The sequence below is a fragment of the Dermochelys coriacea genome, chromosome 2 (assembly GCF_009764565.3).
Source record: "Dermochelys coriacea isolate rDerCor1 chromosome 2, rDerCor1.pri.v4, whole genome shotgun sequence".
NCBI lineage: Eukaryota > Metazoa > Chordata > Testudines > Dermochelyidae > Dermochelys > Dermochelys coriacea.
In genome coordinates this window covers 199,591,324-199,608,248 of record NC_050069.1, presented here as the reverse complement: position 1 = coordinate 199,608,248, position 16,925 = coordinate 199,591,324, and the positions used below count along the sequence as shown (strand labels likewise).

The following is a 16,925-nucleotide window of genomic DNA, read 5'->3' as shown; positions in this document are numbered from 1 at the left end:
GGCTTTTCCAAAATTTTCTGGAAAAAAAAAGACACTTTTCAATCAGCTCTAATCAAAAGTTCTTCTGTGTCATGATTGATGCAGGTGTTTCTTGGCATACTGTATGAGCTAGAACGGGAGAGGGGTTCTCTATACTTGAAAATTTAAATCTGCTTAATTTCCCATTTTCTACTGTAGCAGTAGCAATAGATGCTGGTCACAAGCCTCCTTTTTAAACTACTGTGGCAAGCGCATGTACATACAGTGGTGAGCTGGAGCCGGTTCACTAGAACCGGTTGTTAAATTTAGAAGCCCTTTTAGAACCGGTTGTTTCACAAGAGACAACCGGTTCTAAAAGGGCTTCTAAATTTAACCGGCCAAAAGTGGCGCCTTAGGCGCCAACTCCATGGGTGCTCCAGCCTTGGAGCACCCAAGGGGAAAATTTGGTGGGTGCAGAGCACCACCAGCAGCTCCCCGCCCCAGACCAGCTCACCTCCGCTCCGCCTGCACCCCGTATGCGCCACCCCGCTCTGCTTCTCCGCCCCCCCCAGCTTCCTGCTCAGGCCCAGGGAGGCCGAGGTGAGCTGGGGCAAGGAGGCGCAAGGAGGGCCGCCCACGCCGCAGCAGGTAACTCGGGGGGGGGGGTGCAGGGGAACCGCTCCCCACCCCAGCTCACCTCCACCACCCTCAGCCTTTCTGCCTGCTTCTCAGCCCTCCCCAGCTTCCCGCTGAACAGCTGATTCGCGGGAAGCCGGGTCCAGGGGAGCGGCAGAAAAGCAGAGCGGGGCAACGCGTTCAGGGGCGGAGGCAGAGCGGAGATGAGGTGATCTGGGGCCGGGCGTGGGGTGGGGAGCTGCCGGCGGGTGCTCTGCACCCATCAAATTTTCTCCATGGGTGCTCCAGCGCCGGAGCACCCAGGGAGTCGGCGCCTAAGGCGCCACTTTTGAGGTGATCAGTGGGGGAGCGGCCGCTCCCCCCGCTCCCCCCAGCTACGCTCCCCCTTACCTAGGAGCCAGAGGGACCTGCCAGATGCTTCCTGGGAGCTGCCCCAGGTAAGCACCTCTGAGACTCCCCACCTTGCCTCTGGCTCTGGGGTGGGGTGGGGTGGGCACCAACTACGGTGGCCCATGAGACCCTCCTGTCCGGTTCTGGGGGCAGTCAGGGGACGGAGGAGAGGGGTGGAAGGGGCAGGAGTCCTGGGGGGACATCAAGGAACGGGGAGGGGAGGCTGGATGGGGCAGGAGTCCCAGGGGGCGGGCGTGGGCAACAATCCCCTCGTGGGGTGAGGAGGTAACCCATTAAGATTTTGGCAGCTCATCATTGCGTACATATCAATGGGTTGTGCAGTCAGGAGAAGCTCTTCATTTACTGCCAGAGACGCACCAGATACAGTTGCAATAATGGACAGTACCAGAAATGCTTCAACACAGAACCCAAAAAGCCAGTGGTTTTTTAAAATGTATTTAAGCATGGCTCACTTCTGCTCTTAAAATTAACTCTGAAAATGGCATTTTGGCCTCCCTCTTCAGGGTATCTCTGCGCTTGCTAGATCACATGTGTTTAATTTACAAGGAAAAAGTTTCTTTGCTAAGCTAGCCCTGCAACGTCAGCCTTGAATCTCAAAAGCAAGCTTGGCTTTTTGTGGCTTGTGCACCCCACTCACAAATAAAGATTCTGCAGTACAAATTATGCTGTCTCTTACACCTGTGTCAACCCCACTGATCTTAATAGGGTTTGTACAGGTCTTACAGCTTTGCCTTTGCAACAGAAATCAGTGCATATTGACCTCTACCATGTGACAGGGATGTAACCTTATATAAGCTGACCTATATCAGGTTACTGAGGCCAGGAAATAAAGTTCAGTCTCTTACTAGCACTTTCTTTTAATTGTGTCTGAATTAAACTAAATTTTTAGCAAAAATGGAGCAAATGGACTGAATCCTAGTCTAGAAGCAACAGTGGCAGAGAACTGGAGAAAGGTGACTGCAGTGTTTACACATTTTCCTAAAAGCAAGTGGTAACGAAGAGAGATCAGGATTCTATTCCTTGCTCTAAATCTTGCAAATCACTTAGCCAGATTATAGAAAGATATTTAAGAGCCTAAGGAAGCAGTTGGGTGCCACAGTGCTTTTGAAAATCCCACTAGGCACCTGTTTGCATCTTTAGACACCTAAATACCTTTATCAGTCTGGCTCTTACTTTCTCTGTGCCTCGGTTCTCCCTCTCTGAAATTGGGATAAAACTTTCCTATTTCACTGGGGGGTTGTGGAGATGAACACAGTAAAGATTATTAGGCACTCAGGCCCAGATCCACATTGAAATAAATGGAAATTAGAAACCTAAATACTTGTGGGGATCTGGGCCTCTGATAGTACAGTACTGGAGACCATATAAGTGCTGGGTTAGACAGGAGAGTGTGAAAGGTGAATTTCCCCACACTGCTGCGTATGGTGTGCCCAGAGACGTCGTAGATCTACAGTACATTGCAGTAAAAGTGTTAAGGGGACTTCAGAATCCTAGATAGTCAGTGTCAAGAATGCTGTGATCATGCAAGAATGTCCTTTGAGAAGACCAGCTGCCAGGTGAGACCACTGACCACGTTAAAGGTATGCACCTTAAAGCCAAGTTATTGAATGTGACTACTTATCAGATCAGCTAACTGGAGACTGTATTATTTGTGGTGTAACACAGAACCAGGTTCAGTTAAAGATTTTTATTTCCTGGCTCCACTCACGTTATATGGGTCAGTGTTACAAAAGGTTGTCCTTCTGTCACGTAGTTGGGGCCAGTGAGTATCCACTGATTCTCCTGGCTACTGCTATGAGTCCACTGGCTAACATTACAGCTTCGTAATTGGAACGTAGCAATTTTGTTGATGAAAGGTGTGACGCAATAAGATGCAGATCACTATCTCATAGCTCTGTTAGCTTTACTGGGTTAAAAAGAGTGGACAGAAATGAACACTTATTTTTACCACTAAAGACAGCAGATATGACTTGGATTACATGCAGATGGCAAACTTGTTGAGTAAGAAGTCGTTGTTTTTCCAGGCTCACTTAGAGTAGAACTGTAATCTTTTAAAATTAAGCTTTTTTACTGATCTTTTTTTTCTGTATCATGATGCCCTAGATTTACGCACTCTCCCTAGATTCAAAGATAGTTATCACACAGTGTGTAAGACAAGTAATGCAGGCCCATCTGTACTAACTACTTTAGCCTATATGTTATGTCACTTTAAAAAATTATCTTGTGAGTAATGAGCCTTTCATACTTCTATCAGGCCTGGTCTACACCTAAAATTCACACCCCCTGAAAGACGTAGTTAAGAAGACCTATGCTCCAGTGTAGACTGTAGAACCATTTGTAGAATTCTTCCGTCCACCTAGCTACCACCTCTGAAGGGGTTGGATATGCTCCAGCGGCATAGCTGCACCTATGCTGCTCCTGTGCTTGTAGTGTAGACATACCCTAAGGCCGTGTCTACACTACAAAATTATGTTGACCTAACTTACATCGGCATACAGCCACTGCAGTTATTGTGTGTGCGCACACTTGGCTCCTTGTGTCGGCGGTGCACATCCGCACTAGGAGCGCTTGTATTGTCAATAGGGGGCATTGTGGGAAAACCAGTAACAGTTGACATAAGCAACCCAGTGTCTGCCTAATTACATTGACCACGACTCTACGCCGGTCAGGGAGGTGGTATTACTAAATTGGCATCGAGAGGCACTTACGTCGGCAGGAACCAAATTTAACCAAAGACACTTACACAGATAGGTTGATGTAAGACAACTTATGACAACCTAATCATGTAGTGTGGACCAGGCCTAAAGCCCGGGCTACACTGATGGGGGGGGGGGGGTTTCAAACTAAGATATGCAACTTCCGCTACGCTATTCGCTGAAGTCGAAGTATCTTAGTTTGAGTTACCTGACCATCACCAGGTGGCAAGTCGACTGCGGTGGCTCCCCCGTCGACTCCGCTTACTCCTCCTGCCGAGGTGGAGTACAGGCATCGATTTGGGGATCAATTTATCGCGTCTAGACGAGACGTGATAAATCGATCCCCGATAGATTGATCGCTACCTGCCGATCCGGCGGGTAGTGAAGATGTATCCTAAGACTGAGGTCAGAGTTTAACATGGGGTTCCCACTTTTCTGCCAGATGTAATGATACGGAAACCATCTGCACTCTTAATTGCTGCTTTGTTGAGGCAATTGTTGCCTGAGTGTATCTGCGTATGCTAATTTAAAAGAGACAGTAGGCCAATTCAGTTCTGTCGTCAGTTAAAACAAAACTAACACTTGAACAACCTCACTTGTAAATCAAGCAAGTTGTATTGCAATATCTCAGACAAGCTGAGAAGTTTAACCACAGAGTGATGAATCACTTATGTGACCAATCACCATAGTACCCAGTCACCAGTTGTTAAGTTTCATAGTTTCTTTTTGGTGACCATTACACTAACAAATTTGCTTACATACTGGATTGAAAACTGAGCTTTACAATGTTCACCTTTGAATTTTGGTTTTTGAAAACACATATAAAACAATGGTGTAATCCTGATTAGTAAAAAAGTGAGAAAAAAAATGTAAAGTTTACAGAATATTCCGGGAGATTTTCTTGTGGCACTTGTGGCACAGAAACTTGCCAGCATAGACATACCCTGAGTAAGTTTCCCAGACCTGAAGAAGAGCTCCGTGTAAGCTCGAAAGCTTGTCTCTCTCACCAAGAGAAGTTGGCCCAATAAAAGAGATACTACCTCACCTACCTTGTCTGTCTATTATTTAAATAGACCAGAGACACATAGGGTTGGAGAAAGGAAATATTATCATCTCCATTTTACATATGGCTAATTGAGGTTCAGACAAATTAAGTGACTTGCCCAAGGAAATCAGTGTCAGAGCTGGGAACTGAGCACGGATCTTCAGTGTTGCAGTTTTGTTCCTCATTCACAATAGCATTTTTCTTCTCCAAGTGTGCTGCTTTTTGGGTCTAATCTTGTCCCCCTTAGACTAATAAGAATTGCTAGACTGGTTCCTTATTTTCAATTTGATGGCTGTGAGTTGGGTTTATTATTAAGTGTTTAGTAATGTTGTTACATTAAGTGATTTTGACAGATATATTATTTGAAGCATGCTATAGGAATTTGACATGGTATATAATAATGATCTAAAGCAGGGGTTCTCAACCTTTTTCTTTCTGTGACCTTCCCCCAACATGCTATAAAAATTCCACAGCCCACCTTTGCCACAATTACTGGTTTTCTGCATATCCAGTTAATTAGCAAGCAGGGGAATGGCCTGGGTCCCAACACTGCAGGTGGCCCCATGAAGCTAAGTTGCTCAGGCTTCGGCTTTAACCCGGGGTGGCAGGGTTTGGACGTGAGCTTCAGCTTCCTTCCGTGGGCTCCAGCGAATCTAGCGCCAGCCCCGCTCTGTGGTTTATTTTGACGGACCCCCCTGAAACCTGCTCACGGCCCCCTGGTTGAGAACCACTGATCTAAAGAATCATGTTTAGCTTTTCAACAAACATACAAGGATAGCTTTGGCTCTCTGAAGTAGAAAACCACATTATAAAAATTTAATGTAGATATTTAATCTTCTGCTGACCCTTATGAAAATGCAAGGCCTCTTCCCATAATAAAAGTCAGCCTGAGGACTATTTTTTTTTGTTTTTTGGCCTTCAGCCCAGGTCACTGTAGTTACAATATATGGTGATTAGTTGATTCTGAATTCCCCCTCCCCTTTTTTGAGACCTAAGCTGTCTTGTAGAGCTGTACTATGTCATGAATAAAATCAGTGCTTGAAAAATTATGACCATGAGTTAAAATGAAATAAGTAATGTAACATTATAGATTAAAGACAGATGTGTGCAGCTGACAAGACATGAGCTCATTAGAAGGGGGAGGGAAAAAAGAGGATATGGAAAGTAAAAAATAAATAAATAAAAGTACTTCTAGACATCTAAAAATTTAGATGTATTGTCTCCATATAGGCCAATCATGATAGCTTTATTTCAACCACAGTGCATTGTGTTCATACATAAAATATTCAAAAGAAATGAAGATGGTGATAGTACTGGTACCCCAGTTTACTAACAAAAATTTAAGCTGATGGATCGCAAACTGATTTTTTTTCTTTTTAAACCGAATATGTTTTGCGTGGTTTGAGTTAATTATGGTGCTGTGTAAATGAAATATGCATGATTTGCTGTGTATTTAAAATCCTCATTCACTGTAATGGTCAAGCAGACAGCTTCAGTGACTGAGAGGGGAACAGAGCTGCAAGAGTTTTTTTTCTAACAAAACATCTTTGTTTAAAAAAAGAAAACAAAATCAAAGTCTTTACCTATAGTATCTCCCTTTGTTTTCATCCCATTGTCTGTGATCTGCACCTGTTGTATATATGGTAAGAATAGCAGGGATTCATATCCCAATAACAGTACTCAGCCAGAATCCTGTGTGACCGGGTCAAACACATACTCACTCTAGGGTCATGGCCAGGTTACTAAGTCAAGGCTGGCAAGTCTCCGTGATAATGTTTTCTTTTTCTCTCTCTCTTTTTTTTTTGTCTTCCAAACCAGATTTTTTTCTTAAAAAAAAAAAAACCCCAACCTCATAAAAATACAAACTATTTGTTTAAGTATGACAGATTCAATGCACTTTATTATTAAAAAAAAATTGGGAGGGGGGCAGGAGTCAGTGATATTTTGAATTTAATTTGATGATATAGTTTTGAACGGCATATGAAAGAAATAAATTTGTATGGAAACAAATGAAACCCACTTTTCCACTGCCTAGATTTTTACTGGAAGATGATTAAAGGCAGACTCTTTTTCCAGACTAGACATAAAAATTAAATGATCTACAGTATATAGTTATTTTTGCAAATGTTTGGAGGCTTATAAATAACGTCTACAATGAAATGCACACATACAAGCGGCAGAGAATCTGTTTCTAATTACTTGTACTTTAGCTGAACTTTGGCGTTTCCTTTGACTTTCTGCCTAATGTATGTGAGCTGTGTGCCTTTCACTCCAGCAGTGAATTCAGACGCAAAAAAAAAAAAAAGAAAGAAAAAAGAAAGAAAGAAAGAAATACAGACTGACTCTTCTTGGTGCCAACAAAAATGAGGGTTAACAGAATGTTTTGACCAAATGCAACACTTTTCTATTCACCCTAATTAGCTGAAATTGCTCCTTCCCACCAGGGACTCAGAACCCAGTGTTCAAAGTTCCCTTGGGGCTATCCAGGAAATGCCATTTGCTTTACAACTTCTTATTCTTTTAAGACTCAGCTGTCCAAAGTGTGCATTAAAATACAGTCTTAATAATCTAAGTTTCAGTAAAATGAAAGGGGCTTCATAATGCTTGTCTGCTTTTAATCAGCCACAAACTAAAATACCTCTATCTGTCAACATGGTTTAGCTAGCAGTAAATTAGCTCTTGTACACTCTCTTAAGGATCTTATCTGCTACTTTATCTAACCTTTAGAAAAATTTCAAACATGTTAGGAATCGTGAAGTGACCGTTTTGTATGAGAATCCCTGGATGCTTAAGTGGAACTTGTGTGTTTTGTAACTTCTTTTATGCTGTATTTTCTCAGGTGAGTTGATATTCCCAAGTGTCACATCCTCTGCTAACAGCAAGACATTAAAAATCAAGTTTTGTTTTGTTTTCCCCCACTTTGGGAAAATTGTAGGATTATTTTAAAATTGCATTAGCTGGGACTCTACCTTCCTGTTTGCAACACATACACACCTACATAAAGAATGCGTTTTTCCCTCCTGCTCTTGCCCAAACAACCTACATGAAGTAATAATAATCATACTTTGTTTCTATACATAACATTTTTCATCCAGACAGGTTTCAGAGTAGCAGCAGTGTTAGTCTGTATCCGTTAAAAAAGAAAAGGAGTACTTGTGGCACCTTAGAGAATAACAAATGTATTTGAGCATAAGCTTTCGTGAGCTACAGCTCACTTCATCGGATGCAACATCCTTATCTTTCATCCAGTTTCTGCAAAGTGATTTACAAACATGAATCGATTAAGTCTCTGACACCATTCCTGGGAGTTGCCCGCATGCCATTTTACAGATGGCTTCCTTGCCTCAGTCTACCTAAGTCCAAGGATCCACAATAAGTCAGTAATAGACAGAAATAGAGCCCATCTGATCTGAACCCAGGCGCTCTGTGAAACTACAATTCTTGTCTATAACCAAAAATAAACAAGCCCTGTAATTGTTTTCTTGTGACAAATAAAACTCACTAGGCGTTCGTTCTTGTGACACATGTTTCCAGTGTATGGGCTAAGCCAAATTTAATAGCAGATATAGCTGTGCTGGTTTGGGAGGTTTATTTCTTGTTCTTGTTGTTTTTTGATTGTAGTATCCATTTTCAAATTGTCTACCTTGGCAATTCTATAGTAGCCTCCTCAGTATCTTCAGTTGCTGACTCTGCTTTGTGCATTTATGAACAGAGCCAGGTGTCTCATCTCGTCTAAGTAACACAAGTTAGTGTGGCTTGGCCAGAGTCTGACAGAGCTTTGTTGCCCATATGGTTAGCAATTTGAACACCACCATTGGATGTTGCTTCTTGTCTGGAATAAAACCATCAAAAAAGTAGAAGCAGATCAGACTTATTCCTAAAAGACTGCTTTCTCCAAACTAAAATCATATAAGGATGGCAAGAGTGCTGCTATTTTACCAAATAACACAACCCTTGTTCCCCATGGGATGTCTAAAAACTGTTTTTTACACTGAGTGAGATAGCTGAATGGGCCAATATAGAACACATTGTCTGCTGAGATTGCAGCGTTTTAGAGCTAAATTTTTATCATTCCAGATGCTGATTGCGAGCCACTAAGACGCATGTACTAGCATGAAATAAGGAACAGACTGTATGAGACCTCTCAAGGACATTTGATGAATCTAACTTTAATTTAAAAGGACTAATAGATTATTGATTTAAGCAGGATGACTGTGCACAAATCAATAACTGAGTGCTCTGTGTCTATCTTAAATGCTAAAAATGACTGTTAAAAGAAAGAATATAGTGGATTTTGTTTCCCTCTTTTTTTTAATTAAGAAAAAACTTAAACTTTGCTCTGTAGAGTTGGAACCTGTAGCATGTTGCTTGTAACAGTTTTTGCTTAGTGTCAGTGAATTCTGAAAAATGCGGGTTGGGAATGAATCCAGATGTAATACAAATGTAACATTTTTAAAATGTGGAAACCATCTTGGACAGTAAATCTTGTCCAAAATGTTCTATTGACTAATATTCTTTAGTGTTCACTTTTAAGACTCTTGAGAGTTAGCTCTGTGGATAATGTCTAATGTTTCCGGATGGATACAAATTCATAGGTTACATCATTGCTATGTATCTGTTGAAAAATTAGAGGTATTTGTCCGAGAAGCCGCAGAACAATTTACTGAAACAAGGAAACGTATTGCACATCTACAGTAAATATGAATGATGATGATGGTGTATCAGAGAAAACTAATGCAGATGCTTTGAAAAGATCAAATTCACATCTTTTATCCTGCTTCACAGAGACTTCATGTTGTTTCATAGAAAGGAGTAACTAATGTCTCAACAGATTCAAAATAAATGTCCATCCAGAAATATTAAAGCAGTAAAATGACAAGATGTCATAATACTTAAGTGGCCCCTTTTCAAAGTGGTTTACAAACATTAATATCCCATAAGGCAGATAAATAAGTGTTACTGCATTATGTCAGTTGTACAGATAGTAGAAACTATAGGATTAGAAATTGCTGTGCTCCCAGTCCTATGCTTAAATCATCAGTCTCTTAACGCATATTGATGACTTTCTATATCCTTCTGACAAACTTGCACCCTGAAAATGCTATCTCTGTTGTGGAGGTAGGTGAGAGACTTCATAGCATGTTTAGCTAAAAGATAGATGTTGAATGGATAGATATTTCACAAGTCATTTCGCATCCAAAGACCAAATTCTGTGCTCAGATGTGCGCACCCATAGCTCATGTTTAATTCCAAGGGCAGAATCTAGAATATGATCTAAATTCTGTCCTCTGATGCCCAAATTAATTTCCTAGTCTAGTCTAAAGGATTTGTGTTGGGGGTATCTTAATGTGGAATTTGGCCCAGCATGTGGATCTGATGCCATGTGCCTTTTGGAATGTGGGATGGCAAGATTATGGAAGGGTCTGAATTTATGCATCCTATTCATTTAAAAAAATACATCTGTGTTTAGGGAGATAGGGTGTGGATCTGATGGCATCTCTTCTTAAATTTTGCGAAGAAAGCCAAACATATGCTTGTGATACACAATTATAGTAGCTGTAAAGGGATAAATAATACAGTATATAAAAGTCAAAGGTAATGCACTAACATGGTGTTTTTCTTTTCTTTTCTTTTCTTTTTCTTTTCTTTTGTAGCTATCGAAACTCAGAGCACGAGTTCTGAAGAACTTGTCCCAAGCCCACCTTCCCCACTTCCTCCCCCTCGTGTTTACAAGCCCTGTTTTGTCTGTCAGGACAAGTCATCTGGATATCATTATGGCGTCAGTGCCTGTGAGGGATGCAAGGTGAGTACCAAAACCCCACTGGTATTTTGTTAGAAAGTCCTATGTTTCTTTTAGAGATGGGCTAAGCAGATTAGTTTCAAACTGGATTTAATGCCTTTAATGCCTCCAAAGGCAGGATAGTTTGCCTGCTTGAATTAACTCTGACTTAGTGAGTAAGGCCAGACAAGTGGTTGTCATTCCTGGAGTAACCTGTCCTCTCCATGCTTACAGCAGTATATGATTGGCTGACATGAGGATGTAATTGGAAGTGCATCTTTTTAGATGTGGTGCTTTGCAGAATGATGTAAAAACACATGATGGCTCCTTCTTTTAATGCATTGTGTTCACTGATAAATTAAGTATTGCATTGGGAGGTGGGGTTCACAATGTTATTTGTTGTCCTTAGTTCATCCTCTCTGTTGTACTTTTATGTAGTATACTGCCTATAGTAAATTTAGAGATGTAAAGGTCGAATATGGATCTGAACCTTCTCAGAGTTCAGCAGAATTGAGATTTTACAGAATTTACACAGTTAAGGGCCAGCATGAAGTTAAAATATGAATATGCTTCCAGACTTTCCAAAAATGTATCAGTGGTCAGATATGGGGTTTGATTATGGAACACAGACAGAATGGCATCTGTAAAACTAACTTTGACAGACTACAAAGTAGAAATAAGGATGTGTTTGCCAGCTACTTTTCAACATTGTGATTGTCAGTATTTTAGTTGAATCACCATGAATATTTTTACATACGCAGTTTGTAATGAATCCATGGCATCTGGGAATTGGAGTACTAGAGTATATACTTGCAGAGACTGAACATGCATCAGAGAGGTTAGGTGAGCTGAACCCCATGTGTGTTTGAGAGAGAATACATAGAACAGTTAGACGAGGGTATTGTGCAACATGATCATCTGATAGCCACGTTTTTTTCTAGCAATGTTAGAGGGACATATGATGATACATTGGGGGAAATTATGAAGAAAATGTGCCAAATAGGAGTTATATAGGTTTGGGTTTTATTAGTGATTGTTACCTACTGTGCAATACCTCTTTTGGTGTGTGAGAATGGTTATAGAGCAGAAGTACTCTCAACGTTATTGTATTTTGAAATTTGGTTCTGTAGTCCACACGAGTGTGCTTCCACCCCCTACACAAGTGCATGTACATGTGCTCGTACACACATACAGAGCTAAGTTTCATGATGTTTTTTAGGCAAATAGTCTAGTCAAGTCCTGCCAGATATGAACAGCCAGTGTGGAAAGAGCAACAGCGTGCAGGCACAGACCGTGATGGGTGCTACTGTACAAAAGGGTTGAGTTTAGGGTTGATGTATGTTGCACAGAACAGTCTCAGTCTTGCAGCATGATTATAGTGTCTCACAAATGCAGTGGGAAGACCTGAGTGCAGGACAAGGAATGATATTCGTATAGGATAACACACCTTGAGGTCATTCTCTTCTCTACTAACATACACTAATTATGATATCTGGAGGTAAGACACTATAAAAATGATAAAATATTTTAACCTTCCATTTAAAACATCTGCATTTATTAAAAGAAATGAATAAAATCTATATTTGGTGTATTCATATGAAATATTGGTATTTGTTATGATTTTGTTATTAGTTAACCACACATTTAGGCCCCAGTTCTGCAGCTTCTTGCATGCAGGGGGTCTGCTGCACCCCTAAGGACTCTCTCTCCCCACCCCGGTTGGTTTGCATTATTGTGATTTTGAATTCAGTGATGCTCTGACTTCTTCGGGAAAGAGGTTACAGGATCTCAGCCTGATATTTTTGCTCCATAAATATACCATAAATAGGTATTTCAAAATTAGCATATAAGATCATCTGTGTTTTAAATTCTCCTTCCAGTGTTGAATTTTTGCTTGTATTCCCTGGCCACGTTCTCAGATATTGTAGTGCTGTGGTTGTTGCCATGCTGCTGAAATTTCCCTTTCTGTTTGGAAAAAGTACAATAGAAACTTGTAAATCTCACTTCACTTAATTGCGAATTTGCTCTTCTTGAGACGCGCATACAAAAATGATGGTATCCCTCCCCTTTTTCAGCAAGAATATAATTGCAGAATGCAAGAGAGAGGTTGCATGTTTCGAAGACTTCATTATTTTTGAAAAATATGTGCAAGTGTACTTATGAAATACCAGGGTACAATCCAGACCAATGAATGGCTGTGTCACTTCTGCCCTTTAACCTGCAGTATCTCTCTTTGTTTTCCTTTACAAGGTTTTGCAGATGCAGCCTCCAACCTGAACTGTTCACAAACAGCCTCCAGCATGTTAGTCACTCCCAGCTATGTCTCTACGTATGCTGCAGCCACACCTTGGCTCTTACCAGCCTAAAAGATTACCACAGAGTGTCTACAACACACTCCCAGTCCCAGATTTCACCCCCACAGAAACATATGTCCTGTACTGCCCAGCCCTCTCCTATTGATCATTGTACTTTAAAACAAACAAAAGGAAGTATTTTTCACACAACGCACAGTCAACCTGTGGAATTCCTTGCCAGAGGATATTGTGAAGGCCAAGACTATAACACCTTTCAAAAAAAGAACTAGATAAGATCATGGAGGATAGGTCCATCAATGGTTATTGGCCAGAATGGGCAGGGATGGTGTCCCTAGCCTCTGTTTGCCAGAAGCTGGGAATGGGCGACGAGATGGATCACTTGATGATTACCTGTTCTGTTCATTCCCTCTGGGGCACCTGTCATTAGCCACTGTCGGAAGGATACTGGGCTAGGTGGACCTTTGGTCTGACCCAGTATGGCCGTTCTTATGTTCCTTTGCCATTTTCTCTGTCTTGGCTTCCATGACTGTATCCTCATATCTTGCTGACTGCTTGTTCAGTGTCCACGTAAATAGCTCCTCATGTCTGTACCTCTCCCGTCCGTTATCACCCAAAGTTCCAGTCTTGGTGCTCTCCTCTCCCTCATCTCTAGATAATCTTATGTCCTCCCATGGTTTCAATTACTGCCTTCCCATGAATGATTCCCAGATTGACCCTTCTTCCCCTTCTGTCCTTACTTAAATGCCTCTGACATGTCCTCTTTTTTGTCTAACTGCCAGCTCAGACTCAGTCTCTTGAAAACTGAACTCTTCATCCCTGTTGCTTTTTGATCTCCACAAACAACTCCACTATCATTTCTATTTCCCAGGCTTGCTATCATGGTGTTACATTTGACTCTTTACCATATTGATTCTCACTAAGTGCTGTCATTTCTTCACCAGAATCCACCTTCAACCCTCCTTGTCTTCCTTGCCAAAACTCTTGTAAATGCACCGGTCATCTTTCAACTTGATTAACTTGCCCTCTTGCTCCCTCTTCCATTTCTCTCCCTTCCAGCCCCCACTCTCTACTTCAGATTCAACTTTCATCATGCTGTCTTCTAAGATGGGAAATAATTTGCCATCCTCCACTGTCGAGCTTTCTCTCTTTATCCTTTCTTTATCTAGCCTTTTCAAGCAATCCTTTTTCTTCCTTCTCATCCCTAATTCCCACACCCTACCTCACCTGAATGGTTGGTCTGTATATTTTAAACTCTTCCAGACATGGAGTGAGTCATAATCTCTGCTCATAAAATATCATGTAAACATATGTTGCTATATAAATGATTTTAAATAATAACAACTTCCCCCCGCTTTTTTTTCTTAACCCAAATGCACTAATATGGCCAGTATTTGCCCAAGATTTTCCTAATTGAGTAGTGATTTGGAATGCCTAGATTTTTTTGAGTTCTCTACTTGAGACATCATAAGAGGGGGTGATTTTCAGAAGGTGGGCATTCAGCACTTTCTGAAAAGCAGGCCTCTTTTAGATGTTACAGGTTTGGCACCCAAAATCTTGGCATTTTGTTTTATTTCTGGGTAGTCCACTGCAAGAGCCACAACTATGAAGTCTGCATTATGTCTTGTCTATCCCTTCTTATATTAGATTCTCACAAATGAACTGAAAAGCAAACGTGTTCGTAAGGGAAATTTCAGAGCTAACTATTTTTTTTCTATATAAAATAACACGCACACAGAACCACATTGTGCAGTGTTCATGTTCTCATGTTTAAGTTCTCAATTATGTAAACTGCACAATATTTCAGACATATCCTTTGGAACTTACTGATGTATTTCATGACCTTCAAATTACAGGATATTATTAAAGGAAAATTGCACGAGTCTCAGAGTGTTGCTACAGAGCACGCTAAGAAATTCTTTGCAAAATGAGCAACTCTGTTCCACCCAGCTGGGGCAAGTGGTTGTAAGGCTCTTACTGAAAGCTCCACTCTTTGGTACTGACTTCACTCTTCATTGTAGCAAGATCTGCAGAAAAGGGGGATTGAGTATAGTGAGCTGCTTTCCCAAACAATGTCAGCATTGTGTGGATGAAGAGGAGAAACTGGTGCTCTGGCAGATTCTGCTGTCTGTTAGAGCCTTGTCCCTTGTTCTAAGCATTTAAAAGGCGACATTCCTTTGCTGCCAATACACTGCATGAATTTCTGGCACAAACTTGGTGGGTAGCAAAAGCTGCTGAGAGCAATTTGGATGGGGCGGGGGGGGAGGAGGGAGAGAGACTGCAAAGTGTATAAAGGAGAGTAGTATTTTTGTACTACATGCTGGCAAATTTGTTTGTACCATCAAAGTGCCTGTCTATTGTTTGTACCATCAAAGTGCCTGTCTATTGTTCATGTTCATGAACAAAATGTAAATAAATCTGTTTCACAGAGTATTCCCCAAGTCAGCTCTTATCTCAGAAGAAGAGCATCTTCCCCATGTTAGTATTTGTATATAAAACTTCATACATTATGGGGATCAGGAAATTTAAACAGTAGCTACGTCAATAAATTCCACTGAACTTTGGCTATGGAAATATTACGCCCACTTGTTTTGCTTCCTCCATACTTCCAAACAAGTAGTTTTATTGCAAATAGGTCAGACTTTCAGACTGTAGAAAAGAGGCATTAATATGTACAGTGAAGCAAGACTGCAATTTCAGAGGACCAAATCTCACAGAGACAAGATAAGAAATACCCATGGGACCAGGGGAAAAAGAAAAAAAAGAAATATGGAGAAAATTAAACAGTTCTTGCTTTGTTCCAGGTTGTTGATTCATGAGGAGGTCCAGCTGAGTAGAAAACCTGAACAGAAAAATATCCTAATACATATGCTCATGGGTGCACCGTTCTGCTCGCGTGAATAGTCTGCCCCAAAGCTTGTAGCACAGTCTAAGTCTCTGGATCCGCAGTCCTGTAACTTATTCCTAACTACCATTTCATAACCCTCGTGGAGTTGCCTACATATTCATTATGTTCTCCATGGATGTGTCATTGTGGACACTGAGGCTAACACAGTATTCCTTTTGCAGGGCAATGCCCTTCATGACAAATGCCTTTTTTAAAAATAGGTAACTATTCTCTTTGTCTTTTAAATCAATTTGAGCCAGATTCTCATTTACACTAAGGCTCCTTTAGTTGGTTCTGGGAGTGGAGTGGAGCCTTAAAGTGGTGGATGTATGTGATGACACCAATCCTCCACATGTCCACCTCCAGCTGTAATGCAAAGATATTCGGACCTACTTTAAGGGCCCTTTTACACTGCAAAATTAGTATACAAGGGTGAATGACAGGTTTCAGAGTAGCAGCTGTGTTAGTCTGTATCCGGAAAAAGAAAAGGAGTACTTGTAGCACCTTAGAGACTAACAAATTTATTTGAGCATAAGCTTTCATGAGCTACAGCTCACTTCATCGGATGCATGCAGTGGAAAATACAGTCGGGAGATTTTATATTTACAGAGAACATGAAACAATGGGTGTTACCATACACACTGTAACGAGAGTGATCAGGTAAGGTGAGCTATTACCAGCAGGAGAGGAAAAAAACCTTTTGTAGTGATAATCAAGGAGGGCCATTTCCAGCACTTGACAAGAACATGTGAGGAACAGTGTGGGGGGGAATAAACATGGGGAAATAGTTTTACTTTGTGTAATGACACATCCACTTCCAGTCTTTATTCAAGCCTAAGTTAATGGTGTCCAGTTTGCAAATTAATTCCAATTCAGCAGTCTCTCGTTGTTTTTGAAGTTTTTATGTTGAAGAATTGCCACTTTTAGGTCTGTAATCAAGTGACCAGAGAGATTGAAGTGTTCTCCGACTGGTTTTTGAATGTTATAATTCCTGATGTCAGATTTGTGTCCATTTATTCTTTTACGTAGAGACTGTCCGATTTGGCCAATGTGCATAGCAGAGGGGCATTGCTGGCACATGATGGCATATATCACATTGATATATGTGCAGGTGAACTAGCCTCTGATAGTGTGGCTGATGTGATTAGGCCGTATGATGGTGTCCCCTGAATAGGTATGTGAGCACAGTTGGCAATGGGGT

At 41.2% G+C, this 16,925-nt stretch overlaps 1 protein-coding gene across 6 annotated transcripts in view; it reads left to right on the top strand.

Annotated features, from left to right (window-relative positions):
• Positions 1 to 16,925, top strand: part of RARB (retinoic acid receptor beta) — a 532,878-nt gene that overhangs the window by 418,925 nt on the left and 97,028 nt on the right. For all 6 annotated transcript variants that reach the window (XM_038392096.2, XM_038392089.2, XM_038392090.2 and 3 more), the window contains one exon: positions 10,401 to 10,549. In XM_038392096.2, coding sequence (XP_038248024.1) covers positions 10,401 to 10,549 — 149 coding nt within the window. The remainder of the gene's footprint in view (positions 1 to 10,400; positions 10,550 to 16,925) is intronic.